The 16,923-nt window shown below is 42.9% G+C and overlaps 1 protein-coding gene across 1 annotated transcript in view; it reads left to right on the top strand.

The window, feature by feature from the left end:
* CREB5 (cAMP responsive element binding protein 5) overlaps positions 1-16,923 on the top strand; it is a 377,051-nt gene that overhangs the window by 53,128 nt on the left and 307,000 nt on the right. The window contains exon 2 of the mRNA XM_054564156.1: positions 14,394-14,465. Within this exon, the coding sequence (XP_054420131.1) occupies positions 14,412-14,465 (54 nt within the window). The 5' untranslated portion in view covers positions 14,394-14,411. The remainder of the gene's footprint in view (positions 1-14,393; positions 14,466-16,923) is intronic.

Genomic DNA, 16,923 nt, shown 5'->3' with positions numbered 1-16,923 from the left:
CAGACTCATGAGGACTTCTGGTGTCCTTGCCCTCGTCACAGACCCCCCGGAATTAAGTGATAAAATCATATTTCACATAAGGACTGAGAAGCAGAAAATTTAACATCTGAAAGTCCCTCTCTCGACAGCGTGGGATTCTTTCCTGCTTCCCTTTACTCTTAAAATAAATGCCCCTTCGAGGTGATTTGAGGCCTGCCCACTTCTCAGTGGTCCTGGGCCCTCTCTCCCTTACCCGCCACAGCCCTGCCTCACCGGCCTTCTCTCAGTCCCTCACTCACACCAAGCTCTTTGCTTTTGGGGACCCCTCTACCCGGAACGCCCTCTCTCCTTATCTCTTCTGATGGCTCATTTGCATTCCTCAGGCCTCCGCTCAAATATATCCTGACCTCCCCCTTCAAATATCCCCCTGCCCACCTTTGTCTCTATCATATCATCCTCTCTATCGCTTTCAGTGGCTTCCCAAGATGTTGCTGTTCTTGGTCTCTTACTTTGAGTTGTGTGCTTGTGGTTTTTGCTTCCTTCTGCTCTGGGAGAACAGGAGCCGCCTCTGTCTCTGTCACCACGCCTTCCCTGAACACACCTCATGAGGTCCTCCAGGGACATTGGCTGGAGGACTGACTGGGCTTCTGGAGGAAGATGGGGCAATAAGGGAGACAGTGGCTCTTCAGCGGCTTTAAAACTCTAGCCCTGCCCTGAGCCGGGGTAAATAAGGTTTATGCTCTGCGTCCATGTGAAGCAGCCAAATCCAGGACAGGAATCTGGAGTCAGTCGATGAGTGAAGACAGAGGCCGCTGTCCACTGTCTGGAAAGACCCAGCGCCTGGCTTATTTGGCCAGATGTTCTTGGGAGTATCTCATTGTCACCTTTGGGTCCATGACCCTGGCCCGTGGCAGGGAGCCTCCCTTGCACTTTGAAGCTTTCTGACAAGGGCCCTGGGTGTGCCTTTAAGTGGCTTGTGCTTGCTGTGGAACTTGGCTCCTAACAGCTTCATTTTTTAAGGGACTATCTGGAGCCTGGTTGTGTTGTTTTTGCTTTCTTTTTCTAACCGCAGCTCACCAAATCGCCTGTTTCAGGGGACATTTAGACATCCAGGTGGACTTACTCTCCAGCACTGACTCTGAGCAGGTTCCCTCATTCTGAGAAGTCTGCTGGGTGTTGGGCGGCTGACGGGTCAGGCTCTGTAGGGAGGAGAAGCCTCTCTTATGCACTCCTTGGAGTTGCTTTGAGTGTGTAATCAATAGTAGCTGTTGCCGGGATGGCTTGGGTGTGAGTACTGGTCTGTGGAGGAGAGCTCAAGAATGAATGTGCTTGGACTTCAGGGTGCATATTGGCAAATCCTGACCTCAGTTTCCGCAGGCGTTGAAGGGTAACCATTGGTTTCCAGCGTGAGAGGGGAGCCGTGCTCTCCTCATGTGTGGGATGTGCCCTGTGGGGCTGTGTTTTGTAGGCAGCGAAGTTAAGGCTTGCCCAGAAAAATAACATGTTTTCTTTGCCTGGTGCTTGAGCTGTTTGCCTGGTGACTGGCTGATTGGCGGTCTGGGAAGAAAGGAGACATTGGTTAACTTGGGTGTCCGGAGGAGTGTGTGTGTGTGTGTGTGTGTGTGTGTGTGTGTGTGTGTGTTTGTGTTTGTCTGAGTGGTTGTTCTTGTTTCTTTGGAAACAGTAGAGGACAGATGAAGAAATAATGGTGATACTGGGACTTTCAGCTGTGTTCCAGGTCCTTGAGGCATCTTACAAACAGGAGCTTGATGTCACTATTTAAATGATGCCCCTCACTTGGAGAACACCAGAAACCCTTCTACGTAGGTGTCATGAAGGTGGATCAGAACGTGGACGGCTTGGGGCGGAGCTGGGAAGCTTGCCATCCCAAATGACACTGGAACACCTTCACCCGGCTGTGCACCACTCAGAGGCACTTAGAGGAGGAGATGAATCAAAGCTATATCTAAACGAGGCTTTTTTCCAGCTTCGACGGAAAATGCTTTTCTCAGGTTAAAATTGCCCGACGTACAGGATAAAGAAGAGATATTTTCATTAAGTAAAATTTTGACTCTTACCAAGCATTAAGAAACTCAAAATTTGTGAGGGCTGCCACACATACAGACCTTTCTGTCTGGGAAGGTGACCTGCTTTCAGGAACAGAGGTCTTGAGCTGTTCAGTTTGAACTCCCCTGTGTCCTGGTTTAGGAAATGTTTCTCTCGTTGAGACGTTACCTCTCTACTTTCCAAGGGGTTGAAACGACCAGGTCTTTGGTTTGTGCTGTGACTTCCTTTTTTTCCACAGATAACTAACTTGATGCCTGATTCAAAATGTTTTTACCCCTCGGGATCTTTGGGGAATGTAAATGTGAGGGAAGTAAAGAAAAAAATACGAAAGAGCAAGAATAGGAATAAGCGGTAAAATGATAAAGGAAAATGTAATTTGCTAAAGAAAATTTAATAACAAAAGGGAGATTTGATTTATTTTTTGATAGCCCAAGTCGAGAGTAGATGTAAAAAAAAAAGCCATAATCTGCATTAGTCTTATGCCTAATGACTGCACAGAATAAGCCTAAACTTACCCACTGATAAGAAGGCACTGAGTTTCTCTGCTTGTCTCAGGCACCTTCCAAACTCTATTGTTTTCTTACCTTCAGGGCAACTGGAGTCTACACTGCAAGGAGAGTGTAGCCAGGCACAGGTGAGGGGGTGGACTTTGCCTGCATTTCTGTGGTCAGGAGCAATGCTCCAGGAAGTTAAGCAAATTCATGTGCAGTTCCGGCTCTGGCTCCTCCAAGCTCAGGGTGAGATGTTCCCTGCTCCCTGGCTTCCTCAGCCAGCAACAGCCAAACTTATTCCCGGGCCAAGTGGCCCATTCCTCAGCCTCACCAGTGGGCTGCAACGTTGCAGAGTTAGGGCTTGAATACAGACCGGACTCCGAAGCCTTTCTTGACATCACGTCTCAGGGAGAAGACAAAGAAAATTAATTCTAGCAAGTAAAAAAGATAGTAGATAAGGTTTTGCTTGATAATTGCTGGATTATCTAAAAATCAGAGGTCAGAATCTCTTTAAAAGTCATCACCTCCAGCACCTTTCAGTATGTCTAATGTCTTTACACTTGCTGTCAAGTGTGGACTCGACTCATTGAACCACCCACTGCCTCGGCAGCTCCTCGCGCTTACTGAGAGGCACGTCTGCAACAAAGACAGCAACCGACATTGCACAGCACTCTCCCAAGTACCACCCGATTTGACCGCCCCAATATCCCTGTGAGGCAGATAATGCCAGTATTATCCACTGTCTTTTTTTACAGTGAGAAAAATAATGTTCAGGGAAGTGAAGTTACTTGCCCAAGAACACAGCTAGTGAGCAAGGGAGCTGAGATTTAATGCTTGATTTTCTAACATAAAACCTGGACCCCTGGCCACAATGTTAGGTTTCCCGTAAGTAATGTAGCCTTACTTATCAGGATTAAAAGCAAAATAAAACCTAATTTAAAACAAACAAACACACGAAATCTTACTTCTAGTATTGAAGGATTGTGCCAAGGTTTGTGTGTACACCTTGAATTGACATCTTAAGAGAGAGATTTCACTGTGAAAGGAGACGATCTGGTATTTGATGTAGTTAATGAAGCAGCCTTGCTTTCTCATGGCCTCTGGACTCTCATAGCAGTTTGCTAAAACTCCTTTATGGCCTTTAACATCCCACCTCCCACCGTAGACATCTGCTGTGCAGGCCTCAGCCCCCTGCCACACGGTCAGCGCTCAGAGAGCAGGGCCTATCTTTGCGACGCCTTCCGGTCCCTATCGCGGGGCCTGATGCATGGTAGGTACTCCCTGACGACGTGGGGAAGGACGGATGAATGAGACCAGTGTCCTGGGTTTCTGGTCCTTCCCCCAATGCATGCGGAGGTTGCATCACTTTTGAACTAGTTCTCCTCCGTGACAGGTAATCAATCACTGTCCACAGGCAACTTTCCCCCAAGCAGCCTGTGAACAATGGCCTGTGAAGATCCTTGAATTCCCTTGTTGAGCAGCTGCAATTTACCGGTGAGGATTTGAGGGCTCGCCCCTTTCCTTCCCCTTGACTCAGCCCCTCAGAGGAAATGTCTGATAGGCCTCCCTCCAAATTCCCTCTGGATGCTGCCTGAACCCTTTCCCCTTTCACTTTCCCTCTTGGAAGAGGCCAGGTTCAGGGTATTTCCCAGGACCTGACCTGTACCCCTGCCCAGAGGCCGTGATCATGCTTAGGGAGGGGCCCGAGGCAGCAGGGAGCAGGGGCATTTAAAGAATCCGCTTTCCCGAGCCTCGCTGATGTGGAGTGTTGACTGAAAAATGGTGCTGTTGTCTGGGGGCCGGGCCTGGGGGCCAGAAGGAGCTGGCCCCTGCATTTGTTTGTGAATGGCTGGGACCTTTTGATGAATTGGAGTCTGGTCCGGTGTAACCTCTTGTGGGTGGTGGTTCAAGGAAAAGGCCTTTTCTTTCCGTGTCCTTTTTCCAGGGTGTGTTAGTGGATTCGAAGGCGGCAGTGAGTGACTCTTTTGTTTAATAGGAAGTTGAAAAAGACATTAAGGACTTCTCTAGTCTATGGAAACGATTTAGGGATCCACAAAAAATATGGCTTATTTCTGCACATTTAAAATACCAGTTTAATGGTCCTGAACTGTGGTGACCTTGTGCTGGGAGGTGGACCTGGATGTTCTTTTCTGCCTCCTTGTGAGTTCAGTATCCTCCCCCGGGTTACATTAGGGACTAAGCATCAGTTTTGAGGCTTGAGCTAGTTTATGGGGATGAAATAATCTCTGCAATGTGTGTGTTTGAGTACATACATGTATACACACCCATTCCACATTCTCAATAAGAAAACTTAATAGGCCACAAGAGGTAAAAATTAAATATATATGCATTTAGATATGTATTTGTGTGTATTTACATATATACACATCGTGTGTATGTATATATGTATGTAATATATATTTATATACAAAAATAAATGCTTTTTGGCCTCTTAAATTTTCTTACTGAGAGGTTGGTTGGGAAGCCAATGTTCCCTAATAACTGTTCTATGAACTGATATTTGATGGTACTAGCAACATTAAAACAGAATTTAAAAACTTGTGATGTTCTCTACTTAAATTTAAAAGAAGAAAAGGGAAGAAAACATGCTCTATTTTATGAAGCCCTCCTCAGCAATCACATAAAATCAACAAGCAGTTACCAGTCATGCAAAGGCATCTGAGCAAGCGCCCTATTTCCACACTGGGTCAATGGTTTTTTTTGCTCCCATTGAGGCATCACTGCTTAACATGGTTAACTGGAGAGTGGGGGGCTGTAGATAGCCAAACTAGGTAATTCATCTAAAAAAAAATCTAGTCTAGTTTTTACCAGCTTACTCATCTGTCTCCTCTATGGATTGAACCTGAATGACTAGGCTTATGCTTAGTTACAATTTTTGGCAACAGTCCCCAGCCCTCCTTCACACTGAGTAAGAATGATAATTTCACATACTTTTTTGAATATTCATAAAGTTTTTATTGGCATTGAATCTAGCTTCATCCTAAGCTTAAGTTTGTTTGAGGTTTGCACAGCTCTTCAAAAAGTATCAAGAAGTGGGCATGTGCTTAGTCCTTTATTTTCCTTTCCTCTTCTGTATGCTGACTTTGTTTTTATTGTCTCAGCCTTACTAATGTTTTACTCTTATCTATTTGCTTCTTACTTCTAAACCAGGGGCAGTGGGGCTTGTGTGATCTTTACTCTTGCAAAAGGTGCGGGATTGGCTGTTGGGCAGGGAGATTTCGGTGTGGCCCAGAGCTGCTCATTCTGCACAGCATAGACTATTTCATATTCCTGACACCCAGTTAAATGCCAGCGGGGCTCCCAGTAACAGTGACAACTAAAAATCGGCTTCATGTATTTCCAAATCCCCTCATTAGACCATGCGAGGAAATCACGCCTTCTCTAGGAAGGCAGATGAAACGGGCCTTTTTAGAAAGAGAACCTTATTAGAATGATGGCAGAATCTTCAGATGACATCAGATTTCTGCTTTAACATGGCCTTTCAGTGAGCTGCTAGCACTGTCCAATGTTCACATGCTTGACATTTGAAGCATTAGTGTCTTAGGAATCTGAATCAAGTCTTCGTGTGTATTTTTACCTTGTATTTAGCTGACATCGTGAGATGTCACAGACTTGGAACACAACAGCCGGCTACTTGAGACAGAACTTGGGAATGCCTTGTTTTCCTTTGGAGTCAAGGGAAAAACACCCAGTTCGCTACCATCTTTCTCAAATGTCTTTTAATAGTAAGTCAGTAATAGCAACCTTAAGACTTAAGAGCAGGATGAAGCTGTCTCTTACCAGGCCCTGCAGAAAACAGAGGTCTGGCCCAGGCACCACTGTGTTTATTCTCACATTCTGTAGCTCCGACTCATGCACAAGAAGAAAATGCCTCAGATGTTTTGTTAAAAATTACTTTAGCCCATGCAATAGATGGACCAAACTTGGACTACTGTTGCTGAAGAGGCAGAGATGCTTATATAGAATAAAGATACAAGGAAAACTTTTCTATCCAATAAAAACCATTTGAATGTGTGAAAATAAAACCAAGACTAGAAAGTTGTGATTTTTTTCAGAATACTTGAAAATAGTCATTTTACATAAAAACAGTTTAAAAACCAAATGCACCCAAAGTGTACCTAAGAATGACCCAGAGGCAGCGTCGTCCATGGGGAACGTGTTCTAATTCTAAAGAGGCAAATTTTCTGACAGTTGAGCCAAAAGGGAGAAAAAGAATTATACTCACATTTTCTTTTCTGATTTTCTAAAGACAAGCCGCTTTTGACCATTTTGAAGAATGTACCTAGCTTTGTGTTTAATGTCTTTGCTACCACGGTTTTCCCTCTCTGGACTGAACGGGGGCAATTATTTTAAATTGCAATGGAAGACTTCCTTTCCAGGTCTTTCCAAGGAAACCTCTGATCACCTCTTGTTCCAATTTGGCTTTTTTTCTTTTCCTTTCCTTTTCTCTTCAGTTCGTTCACCTTGTGAGCAGGTGAGCAGAGAAAGTGTGCCCCCTTTCCGCAGGTCTTCTGAGGTTGTCCTCCGTCCCCTTAGAAACAAGCTGAGTGGCTGGATTACCTTCGCTATTTCCTTTACAACCTGAGAATCTCTACATACATGTCAAATAAACTTTTCTTAGAGACAGGATGTGTCATGCAAAAGATTTATTGTGCTTGGTGGGAGCAAGAAGAGGAATGAGGACCTTAATACATACTCTCAGGCATAGACTACAGTCATTTACACAACGCTCCCGCTAATGCCCAACACCTGCGCTGAGCAAGCATGTCAGAACTCTTGAACCCCTCGATAGGAAAGCTGTAAGACAGGATTGTGTGAAACCTAAATAGAAATTAGCTAGTAACTTTGAAAAGAAGACTCATCTCCAAACAAACATATGGAAAACTAAAAAAAAAAAAAGAAAGAAAGAAAGAGGAATCTAACATATGTAAACCCAATCCCACTGGAATGTTTTTTCATACACAGTATAAATGCCACATAAATAAAACCACAAACCTCTGCAGAAGTACAGGAGGGGGTGTGAGCCCCCAGCACTCTCCTGTGAGGGCCTCCTTTGGGAAGTGAAGCCTGGGTGAGCTTCCAGAGACAAAAGCTATTTGGAAACCTTTCCCCCTGGGAACAGCTGGCCAGGTTGGAAGGGTACTCTGGACAGCCCCTTAGCATGATGCGGTGTGTGAAACAACCCCAAGGAAGTCCTCGATTTAGGTTGTGAAATTCTGAACTTTTTAGATACTGGTGGATGGTGAACCTCTTTTCAAGATGACGAAGGTTGGAATGGAACAGTAATATTTAACTGCAGCAGTGCGTGTAAAGTTTAGGACTTCCGGGGAAGAGTTCTGGCTGTAAACTTTCCAGTAACGCACCCAATTTTCGCCAAGTTCTGGTGAAATTTTTACTTAGAAGGTACAGTGCCTCTCTTGGTCTTGTTCCCTGTGTAAATCTCTGGTTTGAAGACTTTGCAGCATTCAAGGCGTTTTAAGCTTGAGGGCTGAAATGTCACTTTAAAAGCAGGGTTAAAAAGGTCACACAGCTGCAAATAATAATAGCCCAATGAAATTCAGATTCTAGCTGCAGCCCACTTCAAGAATAACACTGAAACAGGAAACAAGCCTACTAGATCTTTTTACCAGTAAAGCTAGTAAGGACATGTCTGATAAAATGTGTGTGTGAGAGAGAGAGAAAGAGAGACACACACTCACACATGCATACACACACACACACACACACACACACAAAGAGACAGAGAAAAACATATATAACAAAACAAAGACACACAGAGAAATAGACAATACAAAGAGATAAACATGGTTTTAGAGAGAGAGAAGATAGAGAAAAATGAGACAGAAAAACATAAAATGCAGAAAGGGATACAAAGGCACACACAAAATAGTTGATTTTCTTGGGCTGAAATTCAAGGGTGTTATTTTTTTATTTGAACTTATGATATTTATGTTTGAAAAGGATAGCTGTATTTAAAATAAAAGGTTTTACTTTTCTATTTTGCAATTAGCTTCCATTAATTATTTTTAAATAATATCTCTTTGAATGTTTCTGTTTTATAATGCTTTACTAAAATAGTCCTGTTTTACAGATAAGCAAATAACTTAATGAAAGTTAGAATATTCCTCCCAAAGAAAGTCTTTGCTCCAAATTGAATATATAATTCCTTTCCAACAGCTAGCCATGGGTTGGGAGAACCATGCCATGTCCTTCCTTTTAAAGTAGAATCAAATAATCTCAGATAATGTATTCTGTGTTGTTGGTGAATTTGTGTTGGGTTACTATTGTGTGTGGGTCTTTTCTTTCTCGACCAATACATTAAGAGAGATATGATTTTTTTTTTTCAGAGACACAAAGTACAAATTGGTTATGCCCTTAACTAATTTAGTTAATAAACAGCCTTTGTTCCCAGAAACAAAATAAGACTGATCTGGACTGTCACACAGTGTGACTAATTCAAGATGCTCCTGTTGGTCAGCTGTTCTTGACACTTTAGGAAGGACTGGTTTCCTCCTCCAGAGCTATTTCAGCAGGCTCGTGAGTTCAAGAAGGTAGCAAGGTCTTTTTCTCCAGAATCCTGCCAAGCAGACTCCCCACAATCACAGCAGGGCAATAAATGCCAGCAGATTCTGTGAACATCTCTGTTAAAATTCACATCCTCTCTTTCAGTTCTATGATGTGCTCATGTCCAGATTAACAGTACCAGAGCTGATCGGGATGCATCAATATCATTATTAGGGTTCGCTTATTTAAATTCAGTTTGTAGCTTTGAAGTTCCCAGAAGTTTGGCATTGATAAAAGTGCATGCCAGGTTTTCAGATTGAAACAACATTTAGTGTCTTACTATTTCAAATTCTGTATCATCCTATGACTCTACCTGCTGTTGTTATTGAGGGAAATCTGTGCCACTTCACTAAGGTTGGGGTTTAGTGTTCACTGAGGATCAGCAGTGGCTTCTTATGCTTGAGATGGGGAAGCGTCCTGCCTGGCTGATTACAACAAACCAGATGATGTAGGTTTTTTCCATTTGGGCTCATTGTTGGCCTTCAGTTTAAAAATACATGTTTACAGTATTTTGCATAGGCCATCCAAGTTTTCAGTAACATTTGTTTTTTGCAATGTTTGCCATTCATGAAATGGTAATTCCAAGGATATCCCTAAATGCCTGGCAAAGCATTTGAATGGATTGCATCAGTCATTGTGGAAGATTTCCCATTTTAGACCAGGAGGAATTTGTGGGGTCAAACGACGAACAATGAAAGAGATTCTTGCTCATTGCAAGGCCAGACTAACCCAGTGGCAGTTGAGGGTTTGAACTGTAAATCGAGCCTGTCAGCCCCTTGTCAACTACGAAAAGCCTCTACTCATTTTATGCACTATTAGAGTTTGTTATTAGGGTTCTGTGTTGTTTTCCAAAAATTTGAAGGGAAATTAGACTCATGAGGCACTTAAGTGAATCTGAACTTTGGAAAAGGGGAACAAAAAATAGTACTATTTAGAAACTTTTAAATGATTGAAGTCGGCCACAGTTATGACTCTATCTAACCAGAGTTATGGGTTCACTCAGTGTCTGTCAAAGGGCACCCAGCGGGGCCAGAAGCAGCTGCGCATGGCTGATAGACTGGACTTCAGTGGTTTCAATGCCTATGGCAATATTAATAGACTGAATTTATCATGAATTAATGCATCTACATATGAAATTTAATAAAAACTAGCTTTAACTCATTGTTTTCACCCAAAAGCAACTTTGATTTTTTTGTCCCCACATTAAATCTAGTGAAATTTCTTTTCTGGCCTTAACGGGGAACAGGTGGAATGAGGCCTGCACAACCTCTTGCCTCGCTGAACACTTGGTTCAAGGCCAAAAAGCTTGAGAACCACTGCCCTGGGAGTAGAGAAAAGGCAAGATGTTTGGGATGGTTTATTGTGATGATTCAGGATTCATTATCCACTCCACAAATATTTATTGAACGCCTACTATGTCAGCTCTATGCAGTGTTGCCTGGGGTCTGGCGATTGCCAAACACGACTTGGTTCATTAAAACAGCCCAGCTAGTAAAACAACCGAATGGGAAATGAGAGGATGAGGCCCGACTTCTGAGGCCCAAATGCAGAACAGCCTGGCTAAAATCACATCTGAGTAATTTGCCCCCGCTTGATGGATGATAAAAGAATATACGCAGGGCTTTAGTAGGAGTCTGTTTGAGAGAATAATTATTGCAATATGTGCTAGAAAGGAACCATAATAATAGACCATAAAAATGGCTCTTGACTAATACATCAGGCCAGATCATTCCAGTTGATAAAGATACTGGCGCCTGCCTGGTAGAGTGGCACCATTTAGTAAAACTGCTACAAACACCCACACAAAAAGGAATGAGCAAGGGTGTGCTGTTTGCAGAGGCCTCATGTGGGAACTGTGGAGCATCAAAATAAAGCACTTGAGGTTCACGCACTTATATACACACCCACTCAGACCTTATTAATCTCTTAAAACGTATTCTATTTTAGCAAATGCCACTTTACCTTAAGACTTCTATTTCAATGCCGTGTTGCCAAAACATTTGGTCCATGGACTAAATCTGTGAAATAAATTGATGCAGATTCATTTATGTTTAAAAAGTAAAATAATACAATGACAGGTAAGCATATCGATGACTGAACTCTAAACTGTCTGATGGCAAACTCTCTGTTTCTCTGATTGATCATATTCCTCTAAATGCAACATCTACAAAGGCTCAGGAAGACAAAATAAATCTATGTGGCTGGTATCAGGCTAAGTGAAATAAGCCAGACAGAAAAAGTTAAGAATTATATGATTTCACTCCTATGTGGGACATAGAACTGAAAGCAACAAATGAACAAACAAGAAAAACAAACAAAAACTCATAGACACAGACAACAGTGTGATGGTTATCAGAGGCAAGGAGGACGAGGGGGTGGTAAAGAGTAAAGGGGGTCAAATAATATGGTGATGGGAGATTTCAGTTTGGGTGGTGGGCACACAATGCAATATACAGATGATATATTATAGAATTGTACATGTGAAGCCTATATAATTTTATTAACCAATGTCACACCAATAAATTTAATTTAAAAATCTATATGGCTAGAACTTGTTCTGCCATCAAAATATAATTCCATGGTATTTGCTGCAGCTCATAGACAAATTGCAAATAATTAATACAAGGTAGCTAATATTGGCATTAAACAGAATTGCTAAATTATTATGATTATGGGCTGTAATTTATGGGAAACGTCAGCATTTCGATGGACTAGGATTTGGAAGAGAATTGCGATTATGGTAGAAAAGTACTTTCTTTTCACACTTATGAGGCAGGGCTGAGTCAATCTCTCTTCTCACTTTGACATGTTGATGAATCTCTAACCATCAGCAGTAGCAGTTTCAGTCGACCATTTCTGTTAGTTGGACATTAATCTAATTGTTACCATTAATTACTACTTTTAGCTGTAGGCTGTAAGTGTATTCATATTGAACTTTCCCATTTTTACTGTCATGTAATCTTACTATTGGTTAGTCATATTACTAATATTGGCATTCTTTGGCTACTTTGGCAACTAAAGCTCTTATGCGGTACCCAAGACTCACCGTATAGCAAATTCTCTTTTATAAATAAGATATAGTTAAGATTAAAGTGAGTTTCCAGTAGCACTTCTTCCTGCAAAACCTTCTTCCACTCTCAGAAACACACATTTAAGTGCACAGAACTTTCTCCATGATACAGGCCCCCCTACTGATTGGTGGAACGCAGGAATGAAGGAGTTGAAGACTGATATTCATACCCCTGTTGTAAGGAGGAGAAACTAAGGCCTGAAGCAATTAAGCGGCCTGGGACTGATCAGGCAGATCCTGACCACAGAGACAGAAAAGTCCCAGGAAAGCATTTCTAAAAATTTACTAGAAAAACAAGGTATACTTAATTAATGGATAACCCAATTACTCTTGTTTAGTCTATCTTGGATCAAAATCATTTCTTTTCAGCTTTAAAGTCACCGTTTATTTTGCGGCTTACAAGTTATCAGCATTTACAGAGGCGAGGAGGCATGTTTTCATAGCAAGTGATGGCAAAATTAAATGACTAATGAGATATGAAAAGTTATTTTAATTGTTCATGACTTTTCTCAGACAGGGGCAACTAAAAGCTTCTACAGATATTTGTGTGTGTGTGTGTGTGTGTGTGTGTGTGTGTGTGTGTGTGTTTTGTTCTTCTAACTATAACAGAGTAGAAGAATTTAAACAATAGGACCGACACAGGAAAGCTGGAAAGTTATGCGAAGTCACGGTGTTGACAGCTGACCAACGCGGGGCATAACTAACGGAGACTGGAAAAGGCATTGCTTCGTGAAAATTGTACAACGAGGAGAAATAGTGATGTGAAGAGGGTTTACATTTTTAAATTTGTTTTGTTTTTTTAATAACTAGCAGTGTTAAGGCAAGTTTTTTGTTGTTGTTGTTGTTGTTTTTACTTTGTGTATCATAAAAGCCAAAGCATGCATTTCCCAAGGAGTATATGTGAAATATATTGTGTTTGGGGGAAGGGTATAATGACAAACAAATTAGAACTGGTTTTTTTTTTTTCTTTTTGCAAGATAAAGTTTCCTTGTGTGACTACTACATGAGTTGAAGCAGAGCTCCCTCTTTCAGGGGCGAAGGTGACTTGGGACTATTTTGGAATCACTTACAAGTAGCATTTTAAAGAAGCAAATTGCTTCCTGTGCTCAGAGACAAAGCAGTAGGTTTTAGTCCGACAATAAAGCCATGTAGCTTACATAAACTCAATGTTCAAGTTGGCAAAAAGTATGATTTAGGAAATGATTTAAATTGTGTAACAAATGTGCAGAGTATTTTTTATGATTTTAAAAAATTAGGATACTGTATGTATATATCGGTAACGACAAAACCATATATAGTGTACTTTTATGAACTTTTGGGAGGGTTTGCAAAGGTAATTTTGATTAAGTTCAATTTTTGCCTGATGAACTTACCTTAGAACCTAACCCCTACGTAAGAAAAGACCACACTGTAATTTAACGTATGTCTGAGATCCTAACACAGGTTTCTTACTGCAAAGCTACCTTATTCCAGGTAACTTATCTACGTCACACGGGCCGTAGCCTTAATCTAATATTCATTCCAAACCAGCCTATAAAACCAAATTAACAAAATAGCCAAGGTAATATATTTTTTCATGTTCTGATTTATCCCTCCATGTCTTGGATAATTTTTGCTAAAGCATCATCGAATGCCTGAGGCGAAAGGGGGAGTTTATGCCCATGCCCTTCGCCGAGGCCCTTTGCTAAGCTGGCTACGGGCCTCTTTGTGCCCCTTGGTCAGCCTGCAGCTTGGTGGGTGAGGAGACCGCCAATGACTTATTTGACCTGTTGCACAGGCTGGTCCTCACACTGACGATTGTCCAGTTAGTGCCCCTTCTCTTACTACCTTAAGTAGCCAACCCCAAAGGCCACGTGGGAACTGGCTTTGGAATCTACGCATGCTGGTGGGGTCTTACCTGGTAATAACACATTCCGGGTGGTTTTCCACAGGCAGGATTTTTGCTGCACAAGTCACGGCATTTTTCTTTAAAACACAGTAAATATGCACTTCAGAAACTATAATAGGAATCCGCACAGCAGGAGGCTCATGACCTTCAGCAAGGCAGGACCCGTGTTCGTGTTCATGTTTTTCTCGTCTAATTTGGGAATTGGCATGGAGAGGGGGCTCCACACAATTGCCTTTCTCATGTTTCCCAGGTAGAAGTAGGAGATATTCATGGATTTCTCTTTTCCTTCCTCCCTCTCCCCCTGGCCCTTCAGATTTATGAGGAATCCAAGATGAACTTGGAGCAGGAGAGGCCGTTTGTCTGCAGTGCCCCAGGCTGCTCCCAGGTGAGTGTGGGGGTCTGCTGCTCTGTCTTACGCGGATGTGCTTACCTTCCAAGAGGGCAGCAGCCCTCCTTGGCAGCCATGCCTGCTTTGGGCTTTCCTTCTTCACCGAGGCATCTCCAAAGTCCCTCTCACCACCATCATCGTTGTCATCGTCATTGCTGTTTTTCATTTTGAACCGTTTGAATGACTTCCCTGAAAGCCCCCAAAATCCATTGGCATTGGCCATTTCCACCCAAAACTTTTCCTTGGAAGAAAGCCAGACACATCTTGCCTGCCAGAGGCTCAGGTTAGTTATTGCAGAAAGCGAGGAAGGACAGTGTCTGCTTCTATAACAACCGCTTGAACACTGGCTCTTGGATTACCAGCGAGACGGCTCACTGTCGAGCAGCTGAATTCTATTTTGTCTTGTTGTCCCAATTGAGCGGAAAAAAAACCCTTTATAATTGTTTTAAAACCTACAGTTTTTCTATATATCTAAACTTTAAGAGGGGAAGTTGGCCTATTTGTGTTAGATTAAAGCTCTTTTAGCCTCCGATGGCTCCCATCAAGTGAAATTGTGAGAGTTAGATGAGATACTGCATGTAAAACTGCATGTAGTTTAGTAAAGAGCCTGCACATACTAAGTGCACAGTTAATGCTTGCTGTTGTTACTATTACTGCTGCTCTTTACACTGCTACCATTACACTGGAACCGATCTTTTTGAAGGAAATTAGAAACATCCATCACCTAACATCAGAGTGTTACACATTAGCTTTGGAACTTGATGGTGACTTGTTTTCATACTTGATCCTTTGAGTGTCTTCATGTTCCAGGCATTAGAAAATGACCACGAATGATCACTCTGACACCAACATTTTCAGTCTGTGGGATACAGGACAAGCTCAGAGCGCGGGCGTCTCTCCAACGTGGGTCGTTAAGCTCACTTCCCCTGACGTGCCCACTCTCCTGCCTGTTCACGGGGTGGGGTTGGCCGCACAGCATGGAACGATGTCTGGGAGTCAGATGGGAGGTGGTGCCTACCGAGGGCCCTTCTTCTTACAGCCCCCCTGAGAGTTTGGAGGGCCCAGGAGCCTTCTGGAGGGAAGAGGCCATAGAAATGTGACATGGCATTGCTGGTGCTGCCTGTGGTGCTTCGGCAGGATATCGGCCACTGACTGAGAAACCAGAGTCCTTTGCTTGGCTTCTGGCAGGCTCCAGGGGCTTTGTCTATGAATGCTGAAAAGTAAGAAAGCCTATAAATAAGAAAAGCAGTAGAGAAAATTATTTCAAATTTAAGCTATTTTTCAGAAAACTGGTTTTGGAGGTCATTTTGAAATAGTGAACACTGGGAAAACATAGATAGGTTAATACATATCTGGGAAAAGTTCTGCGAGACCAGCGCTATCCGTTGTGAGTGCAAAAAATTTCCTCACCTAAATCAGGTCAAACCGATTCTCCCCTAGTTTCCTTAGAGAGAAGTCTCAATAGCCAAAGGCAATCAGATAATTTGAGCAGTTTGCTTTGCTTTAGCTGTGAAAATGTGACCTGAAGTTTTATTCAGTTCAAATCACTCAACGAATTTTGGGGAGCTCACTATGCGCACAAGACACTTGTATCCCCGTCCTCACAGAGCTTCTTGTCTAGTCATCAAATTTATAATTGCATAATCAATTAATCAATTAATTTGTCAATTACAAATTCCCATGAAGGAAGAGCACAGGCTGCCTTCAAGAGTAGCACAGGGGGATTTACTTGGGGAGGATAAAGGGGGCCCCTCTATGGAAGGGGCATTTAAAAGAATGGCATCCTCTGGAGATCTAGCAGAGACCAATGAGGGTTCGTATTAAGTTAGGATTCCAGCAGAGTCCAGGGTTGTGAACAACAGGAGAGAAGGGCCTTTTGAGGACGGGCTGTTAGTCACATCTAATATTTAGATAAGTCAGAGAGATGAGAACTGCACAGAGATCATCAGACCACGTGGCAGAATTGCCCAGGCTTGGCATGGTTGACATCTGGGGCTAGGTAATTCTTGGGGTGGCGGTGGCATGGACACTGTGCATTACAGGTTGTGTAGCAGCATCCCTGACCTCTGTCTACCAGCTCCCAGTAGCACTACCCAGTTGCGAGAAACAAAAACCTCTCCAGGCAAGGCTAACCGTCCCAGATTGCCCCAGGCTGAGAACAACTGCTCGATGGTTTGCGTTTTGGCTTTAGCCTTCTTTCTCTTTGGATCCCCTCCTTGCGTGGACCACCGCCTTCTACCTGATGCCCTCCACTGTATTTTACATTTTGCTCTCAGCCATCTTTTCTCCTTCTTGGAATCAGGCAGTGTATAAATAAATAAATGCCACAGACGTGTGGTCACCGGTGTCAGACGCTGCTAGAGCTGGGACAGTGAGAGGCCTGAGCGGAGGCTGTTGGGTTTGGCAGTGGGCGCTTGCCGGCGACCTATGACAGAGGAGGCAGGGTGGGGGCCGG

This window comes from Pteronotus mesoamericanus, unplaced genomic scaffold (assembly GCF_021234165.1).
Source record: "Pteronotus mesoamericanus isolate MK-2021 breed Mesoamerican mustached bat unplaced genomic scaffold, CSHL_Meso_final scaffold_85, whole genome shotgun sequence".
NCBI classification, from domain to species: domain Eukaryota; kingdom Metazoa; phylum Chordata; class Mammalia; order Chiroptera; family Mormoopidae; genus Pteronotus; species Pteronotus mesoamericanus.
This window is presented reverse-complemented; position numbering and strand designations above follow the sequence as displayed.